The sequence below is a fragment of the Littorina saxatilis genome, linkage group LG6 (assembly GCF_037325665.1).
Source record: "Littorina saxatilis isolate snail1 linkage group LG6, US_GU_Lsax_2.0, whole genome shotgun sequence".
NCBI classification, from domain to species: domain Eukaryota; kingdom Metazoa; phylum Mollusca; class Gastropoda; order Littorinimorpha; family Littorinidae; genus Littorina; species Littorina saxatilis.
Genome location: NC_090250.1, coordinates 49,490,870 through 49,509,537, shown reverse-complemented (window position 1 = coordinate 49,509,537; position 18,668 = coordinate 49,490,870). Strand labels below are relative to the sequence as shown.

Here is an 18,668-nt window from a genome sequence, read left to right as displayed (position 1 = left end):
TAAGTTGTTATTTAGTGAAAATAACAGTGTTTCAAACTGCAGGTGAGTACGTTACATACAACGAAAAACCAGTGGTTTTTATCTTGGCCGTTTACGTCCATCTCCTCCATGCCACACTGAGTTCTGAGTTCGAGACAGTCAATGCAACTTTGTAGCAGACGATAGAACAGTTGTTTCCATCGTTGGAAGTCAGGAACATGTCGATAAACAACTTTGATTTACGTTGTTACTTTTCGCGGTAACACGAAAGTACACAACAACGAACTTAAGACTTATTTTCATTGCTTTGTCTTCTGTGTTTGTGCATATTTTTTGTTTTAAGTAGTAGATTGTTCTTTCTTGTCCAAGTTTATCGCTTAGTTCAACGTCTGTCATCATTATTAAAAGCGCGGCAAAAGCTAAAACTGCCTACGTGACTCCAAACACGAAAAGTAACATACTCACCGTTGGATCTAAACTTGATCTCAGCCGACTGTTGGGGTGAGGTACAGGTTATCGTGCAGTATGTAAACAATAACTAACACCTTCTCTTTCCCTCTCCATCAAGTTCTTATCCAAGCAGTGTGTGTAGTACGCACAAATACGACGTTTCAACACCAAGTAAAAAAGTGTCCCAACTTCCGGCCCAAAAATCGACGTAAATTCACTCTACTATTGCGCCTTGCTCGAAAACAAAGTCATCAAACCTTTCGGTTTCTACCAGAATAGTAACTTTATTCAAATCTGCACCCCGTGTCAGTACTTTCAAAGGTAGAATAAACCACAACTGAGCGTGTGGGGCGTTTGAATGGGGTAAGGGTGGAGTTCGACGCCATTTCTGAGCCGTGACCATATGCTGACTGCTAGCAATCCTGTGAATAAGATGCCACCAGTCTGGCTTCGTCGTTTACAAAGAATTTGCTTGTAGTACATTTTACTCCGTCATTCCTAAGAATAAAGAATATCTCACACTGACATTTTCACAATCTTAGCTTGTGTCTTATCTTATTGTACAGGTGATATTAACGGCCCAAGTCTAACTGCCATAACATTTGGCAGGTCACCTGAAAGTGCTGGTCATGAAAATTTATATTAATTTTCTTATTTATTTATACTTACCAACACAATGTTATTTTGCATATAGCCCCTTAACTACCGAAAGAAAACGAAAGTGAAACTAGAGTTATACCCCAGAGTGACCGCCCTTTGCAGGTGGCGCCAGCAGTGCTTGGCGCCAAGCGCTGTCAGCTGGAATGCGGCACAGGCAACGCGGGCGCGCCACTTATCACTTCACCTATAAAACCGAATAGGCATGTGAAGAGGGGAGGAGGGAGGGAGCAATAAGAATAACATTGTGTTGGTAAGTATAAATAAATAAGAAAATTAATATAAATTTTCATGATTAATTTAGATTTACCAAGCACAATGTTATTTTGCATAGAATACCACCGAGGAGGTTGGGATCCCATGCCTTATCACTCCCAAACGAAGGTTGGCAGAGCAGGGGGAAGGCAGAGGTGCACGCACAGTGAACACCTAAGGACCTGGCCCCTGTCTGAATGAACCAAGAATTTGAAAATATCCACATATCTATGGTAAGAGACAACACTCACCTAGAGAGAGACCAGAGATTGTGAGAGAACAGCTTTCTTGATGCCGTAGGTCTCGTCTCCCCGTCTAGCCGAGAACGTGCGGAGGTAGAAGTCTGTGAAGGTAGACACAGACCTCCAGTAGGCTGCGTGCATGACTTGAGTCAACGGCACCCCCCGAACGAAACTGAGTGAGGAACTGATGGCCCGGATCTCATGTGCACGAACCGGAGTCGTTCGTGTCAGGTTAGCGTTTTTGTAAATTTGTTTGATCAGAAAAACTAACCAGCGAGCAATCGTCTGCTTGGAGATATCTTGTTCCATGTTAGGCAGAAGGGAGATAAACAAGGCTCGTTTAGTGGCCCTATGCGAAGCAGTACGGTCAAGATAGGCCTTTATGGCCCGAACGGGACATAAAAACCTATCCGGATCATCAGGGTCAAGGTCCCGAGTGAGCGAGGGAATGACGATGGGGGCTGAAAACACATCAGCCAGTTGGTTTTTTGCTCTGAACTCAGGCAAAAAGGAAAGAGTCATGGACGAAAGGTCAGGGGCAAACTCGACATCGTGTGGGAGACCACTAATGGCGTGGATACCACTGACTCTGCGCGCAGTTGCGAGCGAAACAAGAAAAACGGTCTTGAGAGTGAGGTCCCGAAGAGAGGCAGAGCTCAGAGGTTCGAACGGAGGAGACCTCAAGGCGTTAAGCACGAGGAAAACGTCCCATTTGGGAAAAGTGACTGTTTTGCGCACAGAACGATTCTTAATTCCGTCGATCAGATTGGTGATGAGGGAAGAATGAATAAGATGGAGAGGCTTAACCCCCGTGGCAGCCGCGATGGTACTGGTGACCGACGATTTGTACCCTAAGAGGGTACAAGCTTTGAAACCTTTCTGTAGATGAAGGGAGGAAAGGAAATTAGCCAGCTGGGTTGGAGAAGGCTGTAATGGGTCAAATTTCTTTCCGGCAGCGAAGGAAACCCAAGTGGACCAGCGTAGGGAGTAAAGGTTGTTAGTAGAGGGACGCCGAGCGTCAAGAGACAAGGAAACAGCGTGTGACGAAAGTCCTAATGTTCGCAGTTTTGACCGCACAAAAGCCAGGAGGTCAGGCGGAGGGAGTCGGGCGCGGGGTGTGGTATGCCCGATCGAGGTTGCAGGAGACTGAGCGAGTCGAGATTGAGGTCGAACGGGGGAACGTGGGAGAGCGCGACCAGTTCGGGGAACCAAGCTGCCGTGGGCCAAAAGGGCGCGACCAAAAGCAGTGTGGGCCGCTCCTGAGCGTACTTGGCTAGGACTCGGGTTACCAGAGCCGTCGGGGGATAGGCGTAGGCTTGGAGACCCGACCATGGCAGAGCGAATGCGTCCTTTCCGAAGGCCATGGGGTCGTGAAACGGACTCACGTACAGAGGGAGTCGCTTGCTGTACCGAGTGGCAAAGAGATCCACTAACGGAGTGAACCAGTGGGACCACAGAGGAAGAAGGGCCTTGTGGGAAATGGTCCACTCGGTCGGCAAGATCTGATCTCGGCGACTGAGGAGATCCGCGAGGGAGTTCAGTTTCCCCGGGATGAACTGTACTGAGAGGAGGATGTTCTGCTGGAAACACCAAAGCAAGATCTGCTCGGCCTTCAACGAGAGGGACGTTGAGTGTGTGCCCCCCTGGTTTTTCAGGTAAGCTAGGCAGACTGTGTTGTCCCCGTGAAGGAGAACAGACTTTCCCCGAAGGGTAGGAGCAAACTGAAGGAGAGAGAGGCGAACTGCCTCCATCTCGAGGAGATTGATGTGGAGTAGAGACTCCTGAGGGCTCCAGAGGCCGGAGGTCTCGAGAAGATCGAGGTGAGCGCCCCAGCCGGTCTTGGAGGCGTCCGTGAAAAGAAACACCTGGGGGGCTGGGGGCTGGATGGGTACCGGGGTCCTCAGCCACACCGGGTCTAACCACTGAGAGACAGCGGCCAGAAACCACGGGCCCAGAGTGATCACTTGCGAGTAGACAGGTGGTTTCGAGGACCGGAGAGCGACTTCTCGTTGGAGGGGACGCTTGAACACCCTCCCCAGGGGAAGGAGGGGGGAAAGAGATTCCATCGTACCCAGGAGTTGGCAAAGGTGACGAAGGGTCACGGTGCGGCGAGCACCGAGTCGCGCAATCCGTGACGTCAGGGCGTCGAGACGGGCTGAGGTGGGAGCCACCGTGTAGGCCACCGTGTCGAAAGACATGCCCAAATAGACAAAAGATTGGGACGGGTGGAGGTCGGACTTGGAGTGGTTGATCAGAAAGCCCAACTCTGAAGTCCAGTCCATGACCAGGCGCGAGTGAGTCCGACAGAGGGACTGGGTTGCCGCCAGGGTCAGCCAATCGTCCAGGTAGAGCTTCAGGCGAACTCCCTCCGCCCGGACCAAGGCAGCCAGTTCTCTGGTGACCTTGGTGAAAATGAGGGGGGCCAGAGACAGACCGAAGGGGAGGGCCCGAAACTGGTAGACCACCCCTGACCAGACGAACCGGAGGAGGTGTTGAACGTTCTCGTGGACCAGGATGTGAAAATAAGCGTCCGATAGATCGAGAGACGTGGCCCAGTCCCCCGGCCGGATGGCAAGTCTGATAGAGGGGGGAGTCTCCATCTTGAAAGGAGACTTTTGAATGTGCTCGTTTAGAGCAGAGAGGTCGAGAATCGGCCTGAACTCGCCGTTCTTTTTGGGGACCGTGAAGAGACGGGCGTAAAATCCCGGGCCGGGGTTGGACACCGGGAAGATGGCGCCTTTTGTCAACAGGTCCCGGACCTCTGCCTCCAGAGCACGAGCCCGAGAGGGATCGCTTGGTTCTGGGAACGCAATCGGGACGCCCGTGAGAGGAGGGGGGGAAACCAGAGGGAAGGAGTACCCCGTCCGTACCACTCTCAACACATACTGATTTCGAACGTGTTTTTCCCAAGCCGGGAGAGCACGTCGAAGAGAGCCCACGGAGGACAGGAGAGGGGCGGGGTGTTGGGAGGGCGGGCGGGGCGAGTCAAAAGGGACCCGAAGAAGGCTGCCGCTTCTGGGGGCCCTTCTGCCCTGGTTTCCGGGCCTTCTGCCGCTTCTGCCCGACGGGCTGAGGGCGGCGAAAATTCTGAGATTCCGGTTGCCGAGTGGGCCGCACCGGTTGAAAAGAAGAAGTTTGAGTGGCAGGGGGGCGGAAATCCTTGGGTGGGTTGCCCTTGTGACGCTTGGGAGGAGGGGCAGAACACGTCCGCGACCCTACCAAGAAATCTGACTGACGCCGCTTGTGCGACTGTTCAACCACGGCCTTGACAGTACCGGGATTAAACAGTGCAGACGGCGTGGTCAGGGTGTTCCGCAAAGAACGCCGTTCCTCAGGTGAGAGATAGGACGACTTAAGGTGTGCGTCCCGGAACAGCGCGAGCAGCTGTGCTCTGAGACGGAGGAGAAGTTCCGTCTGAGAGGTCATAGCGGCCCTAAGGGCAGAAAAGGCGTGTCCGGCCTGGTTACCGTCCACCTGGTCTAGGGGCATGAAACCAGACCGGAGGTTGGAACCGGAGGCCACCGTACCCGTCGAGTTGATGGCACGTCTGACCAATGCCATGCATTGGAGAGACATTGAAGAGAGTCGCTGACAACCCCTTCCAAATGCGAAAAAGCCAACGGGGTCAAAGCGAAGGAGGACACTGCAGGGGCAGAGCCCCGAAAAGGTTCGTTATCGGCACCCACCGCCTTACTGGTGTGTTGAAAAGGGAGGGTGCTAGCGTCGAACGCGAACTGACCCCCGCTTTTACAAGTCATCCTAGGGAAAGAAAAAGGCTCCCTAGGATTGGGGAAAGAGGGAGCAGTGTCCTGGGCGTCTGGGGGGACAGTGCTGCCAGTCTTGTCCGAATCATTAGACCGGAAAGACTGGAGCACGAGGTCCCACGCCAACCGAAGGTTAGGGTGACAGGTCAGTCGTAGGCGCGAACGCCTGTCACTCAGGGGACCCCCCTGCATGGAGTCGAAGGCCGCCCGAGCGTTAGCCTTAGAGGACTGGCCTTCGGAAAACGCCCCGTCTCCCAACTTGTCCGCCAACAGGTTGAGGAATGTGGTTGTCACCGTGGACCTGTCGGCAGACGGGTCCTCAGGGGAAATTTCCTCTGACTCAAAAAGAGCCAGCGGAGGAGAAGGAGGACCCCCATGGCGTGGAGCCGGGGGAGCCGAGGGGTTCTCAGAGTGTGTGGTTGACGGTATAGAACCGGAACCTCCTCCCCGGACTGCAGAGGAGAGAGAGTCAAGCTGACCCTGGACGGAGCGCCTCAGAGAAAAGAGTTCCTCCTTGAATGAGGACATCATCGAAAGAAGACTGTTTGAAGATGTGTCAGCAACCTTAGGAGGCTGAAGATCGGGATACAGATCGTCCTCGGACGAGATGTCGTCGAACTCCCGAAAGGCGGAAGGCAGGCCTAAATCAAAGTCCTGGGGGTGGTCAAAACCAGAGCCCGCCAGAACCGAGGAGGTCACTGCCTGTGAGGTATGTCCCCCGTGAGGGGGGGCCACATTAGAACCGTCCCGGGCCGAGGGCCCGTTAGGAGGAGCGGCACGGGAGCTGTCCCAAAACGTGGCCCCGTTCAGGGCAGCGGCCCGGGCCCCGGCCCTGTCGGGGCACGGAGCCCGGGCCGGGGCCCACACCGGGCCCGGGGCCCGGGCCCCGCCAGAGCACGGGGCCCGGGCCCCGTCCAGGCTAGCGGCCCGGGCCCCGTTAAGGCCCGCGGCCCGGGCCCCGTCCAGGCCAGCGGCCCGGGCCCCGGCGGAGCACCGGGCCCAGGCCCCGTCAAAGCACGGGGCCCGGGCCCCGTCCAGGCCAGCGGCCCGGGCCCCGTCCAGGCCAGCGGCCCGGGCCCCGTCCAGGCCAGCGGCCCGGGCCCCGTCCAGGCCAGCGGCCCGGGCCCCGGCCCCGTCGGAGCACCGGGCCCGGGCCCCGTCAAAGCACGGGGCCCGGGCCCCGTCCAGGCCAGCGGCCCGGGCCCCGTCCAGGCCAGCGGCCCGGGCCCCGGCCCCGCGAGAACACGGGGCCCGGGCCGCGGACTCGCCCAGGCCTATTGACCGGGCCTTATCCAGGCTCGTGGTCCGGTCGACGTCCCCGTGATTGGGAGAGGAACGGTCAACCGACATGACCAGGCCATCTAAGTCCGATATCACGCAAGGGGCTGCGAGTGACTGGACAGATGAAATCCCCAGGAAACCAGCGTCCCGTAGGACTTGACAGGCCGCAGAGAGAGCTGCGGAGGACGCTGCAGGTAGCTGGGAGGCAGTGGAGGGGAGCGCTGAGACCGCCTCCAAAGCCTCCGTGACTTGACCCCGCAGTTGGTCCGGACCTTGACCCTGAAGACCAGGGGGAGGGGGGTAGTCAGTCAAAACCGGACCACCCGCCTGCCCCCCGGAACCAACTAGTAGACCAGAGGGGGTCTCACTCCGTAAAGGCGGGTGAGAGAGGGAAGGTTGAACCTCGGAGCCCCCACTCAAAGGGGAAGGGGGCTCCGGGGTCGAGCGGCCAGAAATCGGCGCACTCAACAACCTTTGTTGGAGGAGATCCAACTTTCTTTGTTTGGAACGACGTTTACGCAGAGCGTTAGGAGTAGGGGACGGGCTGGGGGCCCAACGTCCCGTGCTATCCCGGCTCTGATCAGAACCAGACATAATTATACTGTGAATGAACTAGGAAAGAAGATAAAGCTAGCAAGCAGACGATAGCTGAATCAAAAATAGAAAAAATTTTCACTTCCCTGAACAAGAAGACACCGGTCGCGTGTGAAGATCACAAGAAAACCAACGGTATTCACACCAGAAGCGTAGGGAAAAACACCGTGACACAGACACAAGGAGGCTTAATCTTCTTTATGTATTTTCTTCCAAGAAGAATAAGCCATAGAATCACTAACGAAAAAACACCACCGGTAGAGATCCAGGAAACTAGACCGTAAGCACTGCCGATGTGTACACGTCGGCGAAAAGAGGTGAAGTGATAAGTGGCGCGCCCGCGTTGCCTGTGCCGCATTCCAGCTGACAGCGCTTGGCGCCAAGCACTGCTGGCGCCACCTGCAAAGGGCGGTCACTCTGGGGTATAACTCTAGTTTCACTTTCGTTTTCTATCGGTAGTTAAGGGGCTATATGCAAAATAACATTGTGCTTGGTAAATCTAAATTAATAGTTAAATTAGTCACAGGGTGCAGTAAACTGGTAATGAATGGTCATGGAAGGGGGATTGAAGTACAGTACTCTAAAACTACTATTTTTATTAACGCATTTACTCCGACTTGTGTAACCACGAGGAAGAGAAGAACATTTTCTGCCTTTATTACAGTGTGCAAATTAAGATGCTTAGTCTGCATCAGAAGAACCCTTCTCCAATTTACAACGACCAAGTTTAGACAGTCATTTCTGAGAATACCTCGCCCCAACATTTCTTAATCAAAATTTTAGTTTGTTGTTGTCTATTTTCTTTCATGTGATATAAAAAAATAAAAAAAGCCCCAGGCCTGACAGACGTAACATTTGGCAGGTCACATGAAAGTCTTGTTTGGTAAAATCAGTCACAGGGTGCAGTAAAATTGTAATAACTGGGAATGGAAGGGGGATTGCAGTACAGAAGAGGAACAGTACTCTGATTTTTACCAACGCATGTTTCTCAGTCTCATGTAACCACGAGGAAGAGAAGAACATTTTCTGCCTTTATTACAGTGTGCAAATTAAGATGCTTAGTCTGCATCAGAAGAACCCTTCTCCAATTTACAACGACCAAGTTCAGAATAACCAGCATAACATATGTTTGTCCTCAGAAAGGTGGTATTGTCAGTTTCTCTTCACCCCGTGTGTCAGAGTGGTGCATGACAGTGTCTCATCACAGGACGGCTAGTCTCTGATTCAGCCTACAGCTGGATCACTTCTCACAAATGACAACGCAATATCAGGTATTTCTACTAAACAAGACACGGTACACTGGAGTCATTGCAACATCATGCAAAAATGTCCACCCATCTATCTACCCATGGCAAATCTTCACATGTACACAAGAAAAAAAATCAACTGCCTGATGACTTCCAACAAAGAACAGCACCCTATCAGAAATTTTGGAAGAAAGTCGACAAATTACGTAAATAACTATGTTTAGGGTTTTGTGGGCGGCAAAAGAGGTGCGCCCCTTGGAAAACACTGAACTTTGCCACTTATTATGAAAAAGAGCGATCATGGGTGCCACAGTAAAAAAACAAAACATTGTCCATTTAACACCTCCCAATGTCACTCTTATCCCCAGCAAGAGCCACCCGGCTTGTTCTTCCTGTTTCTACACACATATTAGGGTTCAGCGACTGACCTCTTGATGACCTTGGCAGCATGCAGACGCTGCTCGGAGTCCAGGTAGGCGGAAGGCTCGTCAATCAGGTAGACGTCGGCTGGCTTTCCCAGACACAAGGTCAAGGCCACACGTTGCAGCTCACCTCCAGACAAGTTTTGAACCTGTGCACAATACCATTCTTTGCTAGTGCTGCCGTTCACAGTATATTTCCCATAACTGAACAAATCCAGAAACAAAGAGACTGCCAACGTTCCAAAATTCAGAATAAAAAAAGAAAGGTAAGTTGGAATGTTTGTTATTGACAAAACAATACGTTACGGATATTTCGACTCAGCAGTCTTTTGAGTGCACAGACAAACAAATATCAATTAAACAAAAAAAGACTAAGCTCGCAAAAATTTCCTTGTATAATCATTGCCTTGCTTGTGTCTTCTCCCCAGCGGTTGAACCTTGTGCGAGCCAAGACTTTTTTGTTCAATTAATATTTGTGTGTCTGTCCACTTAAAAGACCGCTGGGTCGAAATATCTACGACTAACGTATTGTTTTGTCAATAAACGTTCCAACAATTTACCTTTCTTATTTTGTATTCACAACTGAACAGTTTTTGTGTGAAAATCAGACATCAACCGGTCAGTCCTACCAGTTGAGTTGCATTTGAGTATTTCAAATTACTTAAGTTCCTGCTCTTCTGTAGTATGACTGGTTGCCACAACCAAATGACCAGGTTTGAGGAGGGGGGGATGGGTATAATATTCTTGTCTTTTGAGTAACACTGGTTTACTAAACACCTATCAAAATCAGTGTTTCCCTATGCTGTATTCAAGATTCTGTTCTCTATCTGCAGACTTTAGATGAGGTGGTATCGTATTGTACTCGGGTGACAAAAAGGCATTGTTTTGTGTCGTACTGAACAATGCCATGTGCTCAGCGAGACCTCACCTCCTGTAACATACTGAACAAGGCCATGTGCTCAGCGAAACCTCACCTCCTGTAACATACTGAACAAGGCCATGTGCTCAGCGAGACCTCACCTCCTGTAACATACTGAACAAGGCCATGTGCTCAGCGAGACCTCACCTCCTGTAACATACTGAACAAGGCCATGTGCTCAGCGAGACCTCACCTCCTGTAACATACTGAACAAGGCCATGTGCTCAGCGAGACCTCACCTCCTGTAACATACTGAACAAGGCCATGTGCTCAGCGAGACCTCACCTCCTGTAACATACTGAACAAGGCCATGTGCTCAGCGAGACCTCACCTCCTGTAACATACTGAACAATGCCATGTGCTGAGCGAGACCTCACCTCCTGATCCATGATCATCTCTATCTGCATGGGCTTGATGACGTCGGTAACAAACTGGGGGTGGATGTAGGCGTCACGGATACGGTCGTGCAGCAGCTGTCGCACTGTGCCCTGGTGCCTGGGGCTGATTTTCTGCGGCTTGTAGCTCACGTTCAGCACTGGCGTGGGTCCTGTCCACAAGCAACACAAACACACTCAGTTTACAGAGATATGCTCAGGTAATAGAGATGATATTTCTCATGGTGTAATGGGTGTGAGGCCCCTACAATGAGAGGACCTCTCCCATGAAAGGTTGTCCCTTTGTCCGTTATCCTGACCAAACGATACATGTTGTCAGAGGTTACCTGCAATGAAGGGACACTTCGGGCTGGACTGTATTTTAAAGGTAGTGCTACACCTTAAAACTCTCTTCAAAACCTATCTTTGACGTGCAATCCTGAAGTCATAAAAGTTGTGATATTTGTCTTGGAAAGCTCTCTAGAGCGACACTTAAGTATTTGCTCCGACTACAAAACAGCAACAATGTATAACCTTGGACTCAAGGTTAGCTGGAAAATAGACTGAACGACAGTACTTGACAAAAGATTTCAGCAAATCAAACTCGACTTCAAGACATGACATTTAGATCTTGTGGTAACGTTTGGCTGGTTTGTTATTTCAGCAGTAGAAGCAAAAGACAAGAGGTAGGTCGTACCTCCCTCGTCGGGTTCCAGCTTGCCGGCCAGCATCCTGATGAAGGTGGTCTTGCCAGTGCCGTTCTCCCCCAGCATCACGATGATCTCTGAGTCTGTGAACTCCCCTGGCTGCACCGTCAGCTTGAACTTGCCTGCACACCACACACCACCGTTACACACAATTGATGATGCAGATTGCTCCAGTAAAATTGATGCGGCTCTTTTTCTCCAATGCTTATGCTTTGTAAAAAAAAATACACATACGCTGATACCCCAGGCCATCAGACATCAAATATTAAGCATTTGTTTTGGGATTATTGCATCTTTGGATATTATCAAATATTTACTTTTAAAAAAAGGTGGTTGAGACTGGCATAAGTCAGTTAGCTAAAATATTTCTCCGTGACACTCTCCACTTGATAGACAAGCAATCACAGTACGCAATGAAATAGAAATGTGCTAATAGAAAACCTCATTTGAAATGTATCTTCACAACACTGGTTCCAGAATGTGAACAGCAAGTGAGTTTAATCATCGGTTTTCCATTTGTAATCCTGGTCTGCATCGTTCTTTTACTGGTTAATGTACAAAAGCTTTTGAAATCATGACAACAAATTGATGTAGACCACAAACAACCAGTACTAAGCCATATATCTGATCAGCTTCAGCGAGGGTTCCGCTGGGACAACTCCTGTGCAAGAGCTCACTGGGGAATTCTGTCACAACAAGCACCTGAGGATTTGTGGGTCTGAGTGTGGCAGGACACATCCAGCACTGAAGGTTAAGCTTATTTCCACCATGGCTTCACATGTTTGGTTGAATTATCTCCCCTTGCCCACCAGAGCTCAACAACGTAGACTTCACATCTTTCACATATCAAATGCATACAGTGGAACCACCCTTTTAAACTGCCTCCCATCCCCTAAAAATACTATTTTGACCTTTTATCTTTATAATATCTGCACATTTTTCTCAATTTCAAGATTCCCTCTCTACTACAGTGTATGACCTAATTTTAGCAGGCCTCGGGTGATCTTTAAACCAGGGTTACCACTGTAATGGCAAACACATCAGTCACACCGGGGGAAAAAAAACAACCAGGTGCAAACTTTCACTTGCATCAGTCACAAAGAAGACTAGTGATAATAGCAGACTACACTGACCCAAATTCTTGATCATCTTGGGGTATTCGTAGCGACACATCCTCTTCACCTCCTCCTCCATTGCCGTCTCCGCCACCTTGAAGGTCAAGGCTGTCTCACGGAAACGCAGATTCTCCGTCGGTACAAAGCCATCAAGGAAGATATTTATACCTGTTTTGAAATTAGAAAAAGGTTAGTTGCATCACCAAAGGAATAAAGGAACTGTCACAAATAATGCACTATTCCCCAGGTTTACGGATGTGAAAAGATGATGAACACGCATAGCCAAGACAAGCGTAGAAATGGCTGAATGTTTAGTGAATGTATAAGATTTGTTTTTAATGCAAGTTTCTTCTCCTAGTTTAACTTTTGCTGGACATTGGAATTACATTCATGTACAAGCATTGTCATGTCGTTATATTTGTCCTACAGATTTCCCTGTAGAATTTTCATAAAGTATGACCTTGAGACTTCTGTCAGAAAGCAATTTTCCTCCCTGAATTGCGTTTCTTTAAATGACAAATATTGAGAACTAATTGATCTCTGCGTTTCAGGCAACACTTTAACTGTTGTTTCTATGACACTAACCACACTAGGTAATCAGGGTTCAGTCTGGTTAAAAAAAAAGAAAAGGATTATGGTCAAGTGTTCCCCTCAACCAAATTCTGAAAACTTTTACCTCCATGATTTCATTTCTGAACCTCTGAAATTCGCAGATCCGAGGACCATTCCCATGCCTGCTGTTACGCTATCTAGGGCATCACATTCTTGTTCCCGTCAATCCCCCAAACTGTGACATACCTTCCCTGACGCTGAAAGGCATAGTGACGACACCATAAGCGCCCGGCACACCATACAGGACGCAGATGAAGTCAGAAAGGTAGTCCAGCACTGACAGATCGTGTTCCACCACGATGATGTAGTTCTGAGAATTGACCAGACTGCGGATCATCTGGGCAGCACGCAGACGCTGCTTGACGTCTAGGTAGGAAGAGGGTTCGTCAAACATGAAACTGCCATAGAAAAAGGCAAAACGTACAAATATATGAAAGTCTTGTGTCTCACGGCCAGGTTCGGGGCTTTCTAAAAAAGGAAACTAGCACAAACAAGCCAACATTAAAACAAAGTCTGTTGTCACAAGTCTTGGTAGGACAAGGGCTTTTTCAAATATGAATCTGGCACAAAGCGACGCACAAATTCTGAAAATGACCAGTAATAATTCCCTTCAGTGTGTCAAAGACCGCACCTAAATCTCCTACCACTGCACTATCCAATGCACAGTGTAATGCTTTTGACTGTCTCTGGCACCAGTACGCCCATACACACACTTTCGTACAATAACAAGATAGAGTGGAAAATTATGAGCTCAGATGGTAACAATACTTCTTTTGACAACACAAACAAAAAGGGGGGTTTGAGGTGCACAAGCTCCCTGATCCGATCAAGCCTACAAGCGCTTTGCATCTTCGACTTTGTACCATCAGATTTTGGCTGACAGGGTGAATATTCCCGTAATCTTTTTATCCGAGGCACAAGCCTGCCAAGGAGCGACCTGAGGTAAAAAAAGAAGCGGACAGTAGAAGAATACCATCACTGGCTGTATACTGGCACAAAAATGGCACAAACAAGCACAGGAACAAACGAATGAAATAATACAATCTGAAAGTTTATCGCCTGTACAAAGCAACCTGCTTTGACTTTTACTGGACAGTCAAAACCTTTCAACACATGGCAAACACACAGGAAAATCTCATAAGAAGCATGTCTTCAAAATCTGTTCTAGAATGTGAACAGCATTTGAGTGTAATCATTGATTTTCCTGTCTGCAATTTGACGCCATTTTGAAAGATGCAAACTTGCTAGTCACTTGAACAAACACACACACACACACACACACACAAAACTTACATGTCAGCAGCCTGGATGCAGACAATAGCGATGGCAAACCGTTGCAGTTCTCCTCCTGAGAGATCTTCCACGTTGGTTGTCTTCACATTCATCAGGTCTGCCACGACAACAACAAAATATAACCCGAGGGGGCACAACACATGGTCTGCATTGCACAAAACTTCAATATAACCCGAGGGGGCACAACACATGGTCTGCATTGCACAAAACTTCAATATAACTCTCACTTTGTACATCACACAAATGGATTATGGAGGAAGTTGAGTTCTTTTGGGGAAACCTCATTCAAAAATATTTCTTCAAAGTATGCTCTAGAATGTGAACAGCATAAAATTAAAATCATTGGTCTCCCTTTCACCAGCCACGACACTAAAGTGCGTTTTCTTTTTCTGCCCTTCTTCGATGAGAACAGCAACTTCTTTCTTTTGGACTACACACTGAATTTAACAACAAAACTTTCAGTTGCTCACCCAATTGCTCACAGACAAACTGTTGATTCTTCAACTCATCCTTCTTGTCCAGTAGCATCTGAACGGGACCCTGGCAGTAGAAAAACACATGGTAAGAAAATGGTGCATACCCTATCGAGTCATAAGGGGCGACTTTTTTCCTCGAGTTCGACCCCTGCGCCTTGTATAACGAAGCGCCTAATCAAAAAATCAAAGAGACCGCCCGAGTACCAGTGAAACAACTTGTGATAATGCATGTTTCAGCTACTAGGTACTACCCTGGCCAAGTTTCCTCTCAAGACATCAAAGAGACGCCCCATAGGTTAAACTCAGTCGCTGACCCCGGTGCAGGAAGTGTTTCCTCTCTCAGATATGACAGGGGAACCACCTCTCATAGCTAAAACTGGGTCATTGACCCCTGGGAAGAAGGCCAGTGTCTATAAACAAGGCAACCCAGCTATCACAATGGACCTGCCTTTGATCTCCCCTAACACACAGAGCACACATATTTCCACTCTGTATTCTTCCTTTGATGTGCAGCTTATTTTCATTCTTCGACCGTTTGTATACTTTTTCAATTTTGGTGAGCCCTGCGCCCAATGGGTGACTAGATTACAATTTTTTTTAAAAAGAAAGGGGTGCGCCTTATGCGCTGTAGCGCCTTGTAAACGGGAAAATACGGTAACTGTTCTGGTGCAAAACCAACAGGGGATACTACTGGCATTATCATCCATGGGTCATATCACAAGTAAATTCTTTCTATCTTGATAAACCCATTTGACCACCAAGCGCCCGCTGTATTTTTGCAGTGGCTGCTCGCAGAGCAGTGATTTATTGAAAATTTGAAATTAATTCGCGATCGAAATGGAAAAGTTTTGGCATGGCGTCATGGGGGACTCGGACGACAAGAACAATGATTTTGAAGGCTTTACGGACCTAGACTCCACCGCAGTCTATCCTGTTGTTGCAGAAAGTGATTTAAATATCAACTTCAACGCTTTGGAAGCAGATTCGGATAGTGACGAAAATGGATCGAATATCGATGTGTTGTCATCACTTACTTGTGGAGAGAGTGGAACAGCGCTTTCACGCAATAGTTCTGATTTCAAGAACGATGCTGGATTTTTTTTTTAATCATTGTGTGTTATGTTACTGCAAAAAAATTACTTTCTTTTTCAGGAACAATGTGTTGTGCATCAAATAAAAACACAAAGGCAAGTCAAAAGTTTACAGAAGTATTTCATTTTATTACATGTGTGTTACTGTGAAATGTGACGGAGTTGCTTCCCTCTACATGGGAAACAGAACAATGGCTGCGGATGGTCGGGTTTAAAACAAAATAATAGCCTTCGTTTGCTATTCCTAGTAAAAACATTCAAAATGTCCAGTTAACCCGATCTCTACTGACCTTGACGGCCTTGGGGATCTGGTCAACGTACTGGGGCTTGATGAGAGCTTTGAGGTCATCCTCCAGGATCTTGGTGAAGAAGTTCTGCAGCTCAGAGCCCCTGAAGTAGGCCAGGATCTCTGTCCAGTCTGGGGGGTCCTGCACACACAAAGTATCACCTCAATGACATGGGATAGCCGAACCTAGCTAGACCTTACAGACACTGAATTTTCCCCGATGTTATAAGGGCACCAACGGAGCCGGGGTCAGACAAGCACTCTCTACTGTGTCTGTCTAAAACGGTTGAAGCAGAGCATCTTTGCACTCTGATAGAAAGAAGCAGTGTGGACAACCCTATTTTCTGATTTTTGGTTGTCCAAAAAGGTGTACCACTGTAAATTCCAAACCAGAAAAAAATCATACTGAAAGAACAAAGTGAGGATGGGAGAAACCACAATACGGTCAGCACAGTGAATATATTATTTTGTTATCATTTTCACGAGTTTTCATTCACAAACACCTGGTAAATAAATCTCATGTTCCCCATGCAATAACTCGAGGTGGTGAATGGGTTTGAGCTTTCAGGTGAAACGTGGATTGTCAAAGTAAAAGCCAATCAGGCTGATTGTTTGATGTGTGGAACCATCGTGGCTTTGGATTTGTGTTTCCGAGGACAACGATTGTAAGCATTCACTCTCAAAGACCCAATCAATGTTGATAATTACCGCGGCGACTCATGGTCAATTTGCAACTTATCTCTGTAATCGCAAAATCCACAACGAAAAGTCATAAACACTTAAAAGAAAAGAAATATGCTCAACACTTACTGAACTCACAGGTATGATCGCAGCTCTGTACATTTTCAGACTGGAAGAAAAGCGTCAACAAGCTACGTTTGACGTCACATACAAGTTTGACGTGTTATCTCGTGCTACTGTGACGATGCTTTGTGGCCCCGGAGTTGGATTCTAAAAATTCGTCTCCCTGTGGGTTATTGTGCATTTTGTTGCACAACCAAAATGATGACAAAAACGATGTTTGGTAGCTTGTTGTCAGACCAGCACTTTGTTGTTGGTCCTCGGGGAGCATATCGCCTTTTGTCTCATATTTATCAACAAAGATGAAACAAAAGACGACATGGTCCCCTTGGACCAACAAAAGAGCTGGTCTGTCAACAAGCCACCAAACATCTTATAATGTCAGTGTCATAACTTACAGAAAATCTGCCAAGGTTGGGTTTCTGCTTGCCAGCCAGGATTTTGAGAGCTGTGGATTTGCCAATACCGTTGGTTCCCACGAGTCCCAAAACTTCACCTGGACGAGGTGTGGGCAGTCTGCAGAGACAAGAATGAAAACCCGTCAAAAAGAAGGAAACCGGTTTCACAATTTAAAAAAAAGTGGTTTTTTGTATCCTGGGCTGATAAGACAACATGTAATTATTCACACATGATTATAATGCACTTTACTGCTCCAGAGGTATAAAATACAAAATAAAGAGTCTGCACTTATCACGCAAGAAACAACAATCGAGGACTCCCTCAAAAACAGGAGGTGCAATCACTTCTTGTTGGAAGAGGGAGGATCTCCACTGAATTGAACTGGTAACTTTTCAAACATAACACAAAATCAAAAGCTCACTAAAAAAAAGTTGTTTAAAATTTCTAATTTCAGCTTATGTACACAAAGACCACACCTGTGCAGCTTGAAAGAGTTGGCGCTGTAACGATGGGTGGTTTCCCTCTCCAGGTTGCTAGGCAGGTTGATGATGTTGATCGCCTCAAAGGGACATTTCTGACACACAAAAAGAAACAGAAATGATGTGTAGATAAATTGAAACTCAAAAATGTATTTCACAAATTGTTTATTTCACTAATGCAATTCTCAGCTTGGCTATCCGTTGCCAAAATCTCAACAATGATGCCCTAAACCACAAAAATCTGCGCAGGAGTACTTTCGAACACCAGCCATTCTGAATCTGAGGCTCTTTGAAATTTTAACAGAAATTACAGCTTCCAAGTCCCTCTCCATTACTCAATTCAATTCTTACTTTTTTTTTTTATCTTTACTTTTATAAGAACTCATAAACAACTTACCTTTGCACATATACCACATCCAATGCACAGCTCCTCAGAAATAAAGGCAATTTTATCTGTTGGTGTAACCTCAATGCAGAGTTTACCTGCAACATAAGAAAACAGTTGATAAGCGAGTGATTCACAAGCTGTCAAGGACTATCCCTTGAAACTGAGACATCATTAAACACCAAAAAATATGACCATATGAAAACTTTAAACAACATAAACAGAGAAAGTAAGTACAAATCTAGTATGTCCACAAAGGGAACCATTATCATTAGTATGCAGCAATCAAAATTAACCTTGAATATGCACGATTTTAGTTTTTACATCTTTGAAGACATGAACTTACCCATCCTCACAACTGGACAAAATTTTTTGCATTCCTGCCGACACCTCTTTGGCTTGCACTTGTCATTGCTGACAATGGCAATACGGGTCAGCGTGTCATTGGCGTCCTCCGGCTTGCTCCGCCTTTTTGACATTCTGGCTGCTTGCACCGCTCAACCCTGTAAAACATGTTCACTGCTTCAAAAACAAATCTTACGCTACAGGATGGGTCTGACTGAAAGTACATCTAATCACTTTCAACCATCTCTGATCACTGCAAATAATGAAAATTGAAATAAGTCCACAGTGAATAGGGTTGCTTAAATTTAAAAGTAAATGACAAATCTAGATTCGACAACTTTTAAACGTGATTCACAGGCTGGATAACGGGATTGCACTGAACCACTGCCGGCGGATTCAACAAATACTCAGTATGACGTATAGTCATACTCATAGTGTTACCAACCCTGGTCAATAAACCCAGTAGATAAATTATTGTTTTATTGTTTATACACC

General features: G+C 47.5%; 1 protein-coding gene across 1 annotated transcript in view; it reads right to left on the bottom strand.

Annotated features, from left to right (window-relative positions):
* LOC138969446 (ATP-binding cassette sub-family E member 1-like) overlaps positions 1 to 18,668 on the bottom strand; it is a 42,355-nt gene that overhangs the window by 20,855 nt on the left and 2,832 nt on the right. Inside the window, exons 2-13 of the mRNA XM_070342233.1 lie at positions 18,175 to 18,331; positions 17,841 to 17,926; positions 17,441 to 17,538; positions 16,964 to 17,081; positions 15,769 to 15,906; positions 14,382 to 14,451; positions 13,912 to 14,008; positions 12,805 to 13,016; positions 12,025 to 12,174; positions 10,882 to 11,013; positions 10,188 to 10,357; positions 8,898 to 9,040 (exon numbers count right to left, since the gene is read on the bottom strand). Coding sequence (XP_070198334.1) covers positions 8,898 to 9,040; positions 10,188 to 10,357; positions 10,882 to 11,013; positions 12,025 to 12,174; positions 12,805 to 13,016; positions 13,912 to 14,008; positions 14,382 to 14,451; positions 15,769 to 15,906; positions 16,964 to 17,081; positions 17,441 to 17,538; positions 17,841 to 17,926; positions 18,175 to 18,307 — 1,547 coding nt within the window. The 5' untranslated portion in view covers positions 18,308 to 18,331. The remainder of the gene's footprint in view (positions 1 to 8,897; positions 9,041 to 10,187; positions 10,358 to 10,881; positions 11,014 to 12,024; positions 12,175 to 12,804; positions 13,017 to 13,911; positions 14,009 to 14,381; positions 14,452 to 15,768; positions 15,907 to 16,963; positions 17,082 to 17,440; positions 17,539 to 17,840; positions 17,927 to 18,174; positions 18,332 to 18,668) is intronic.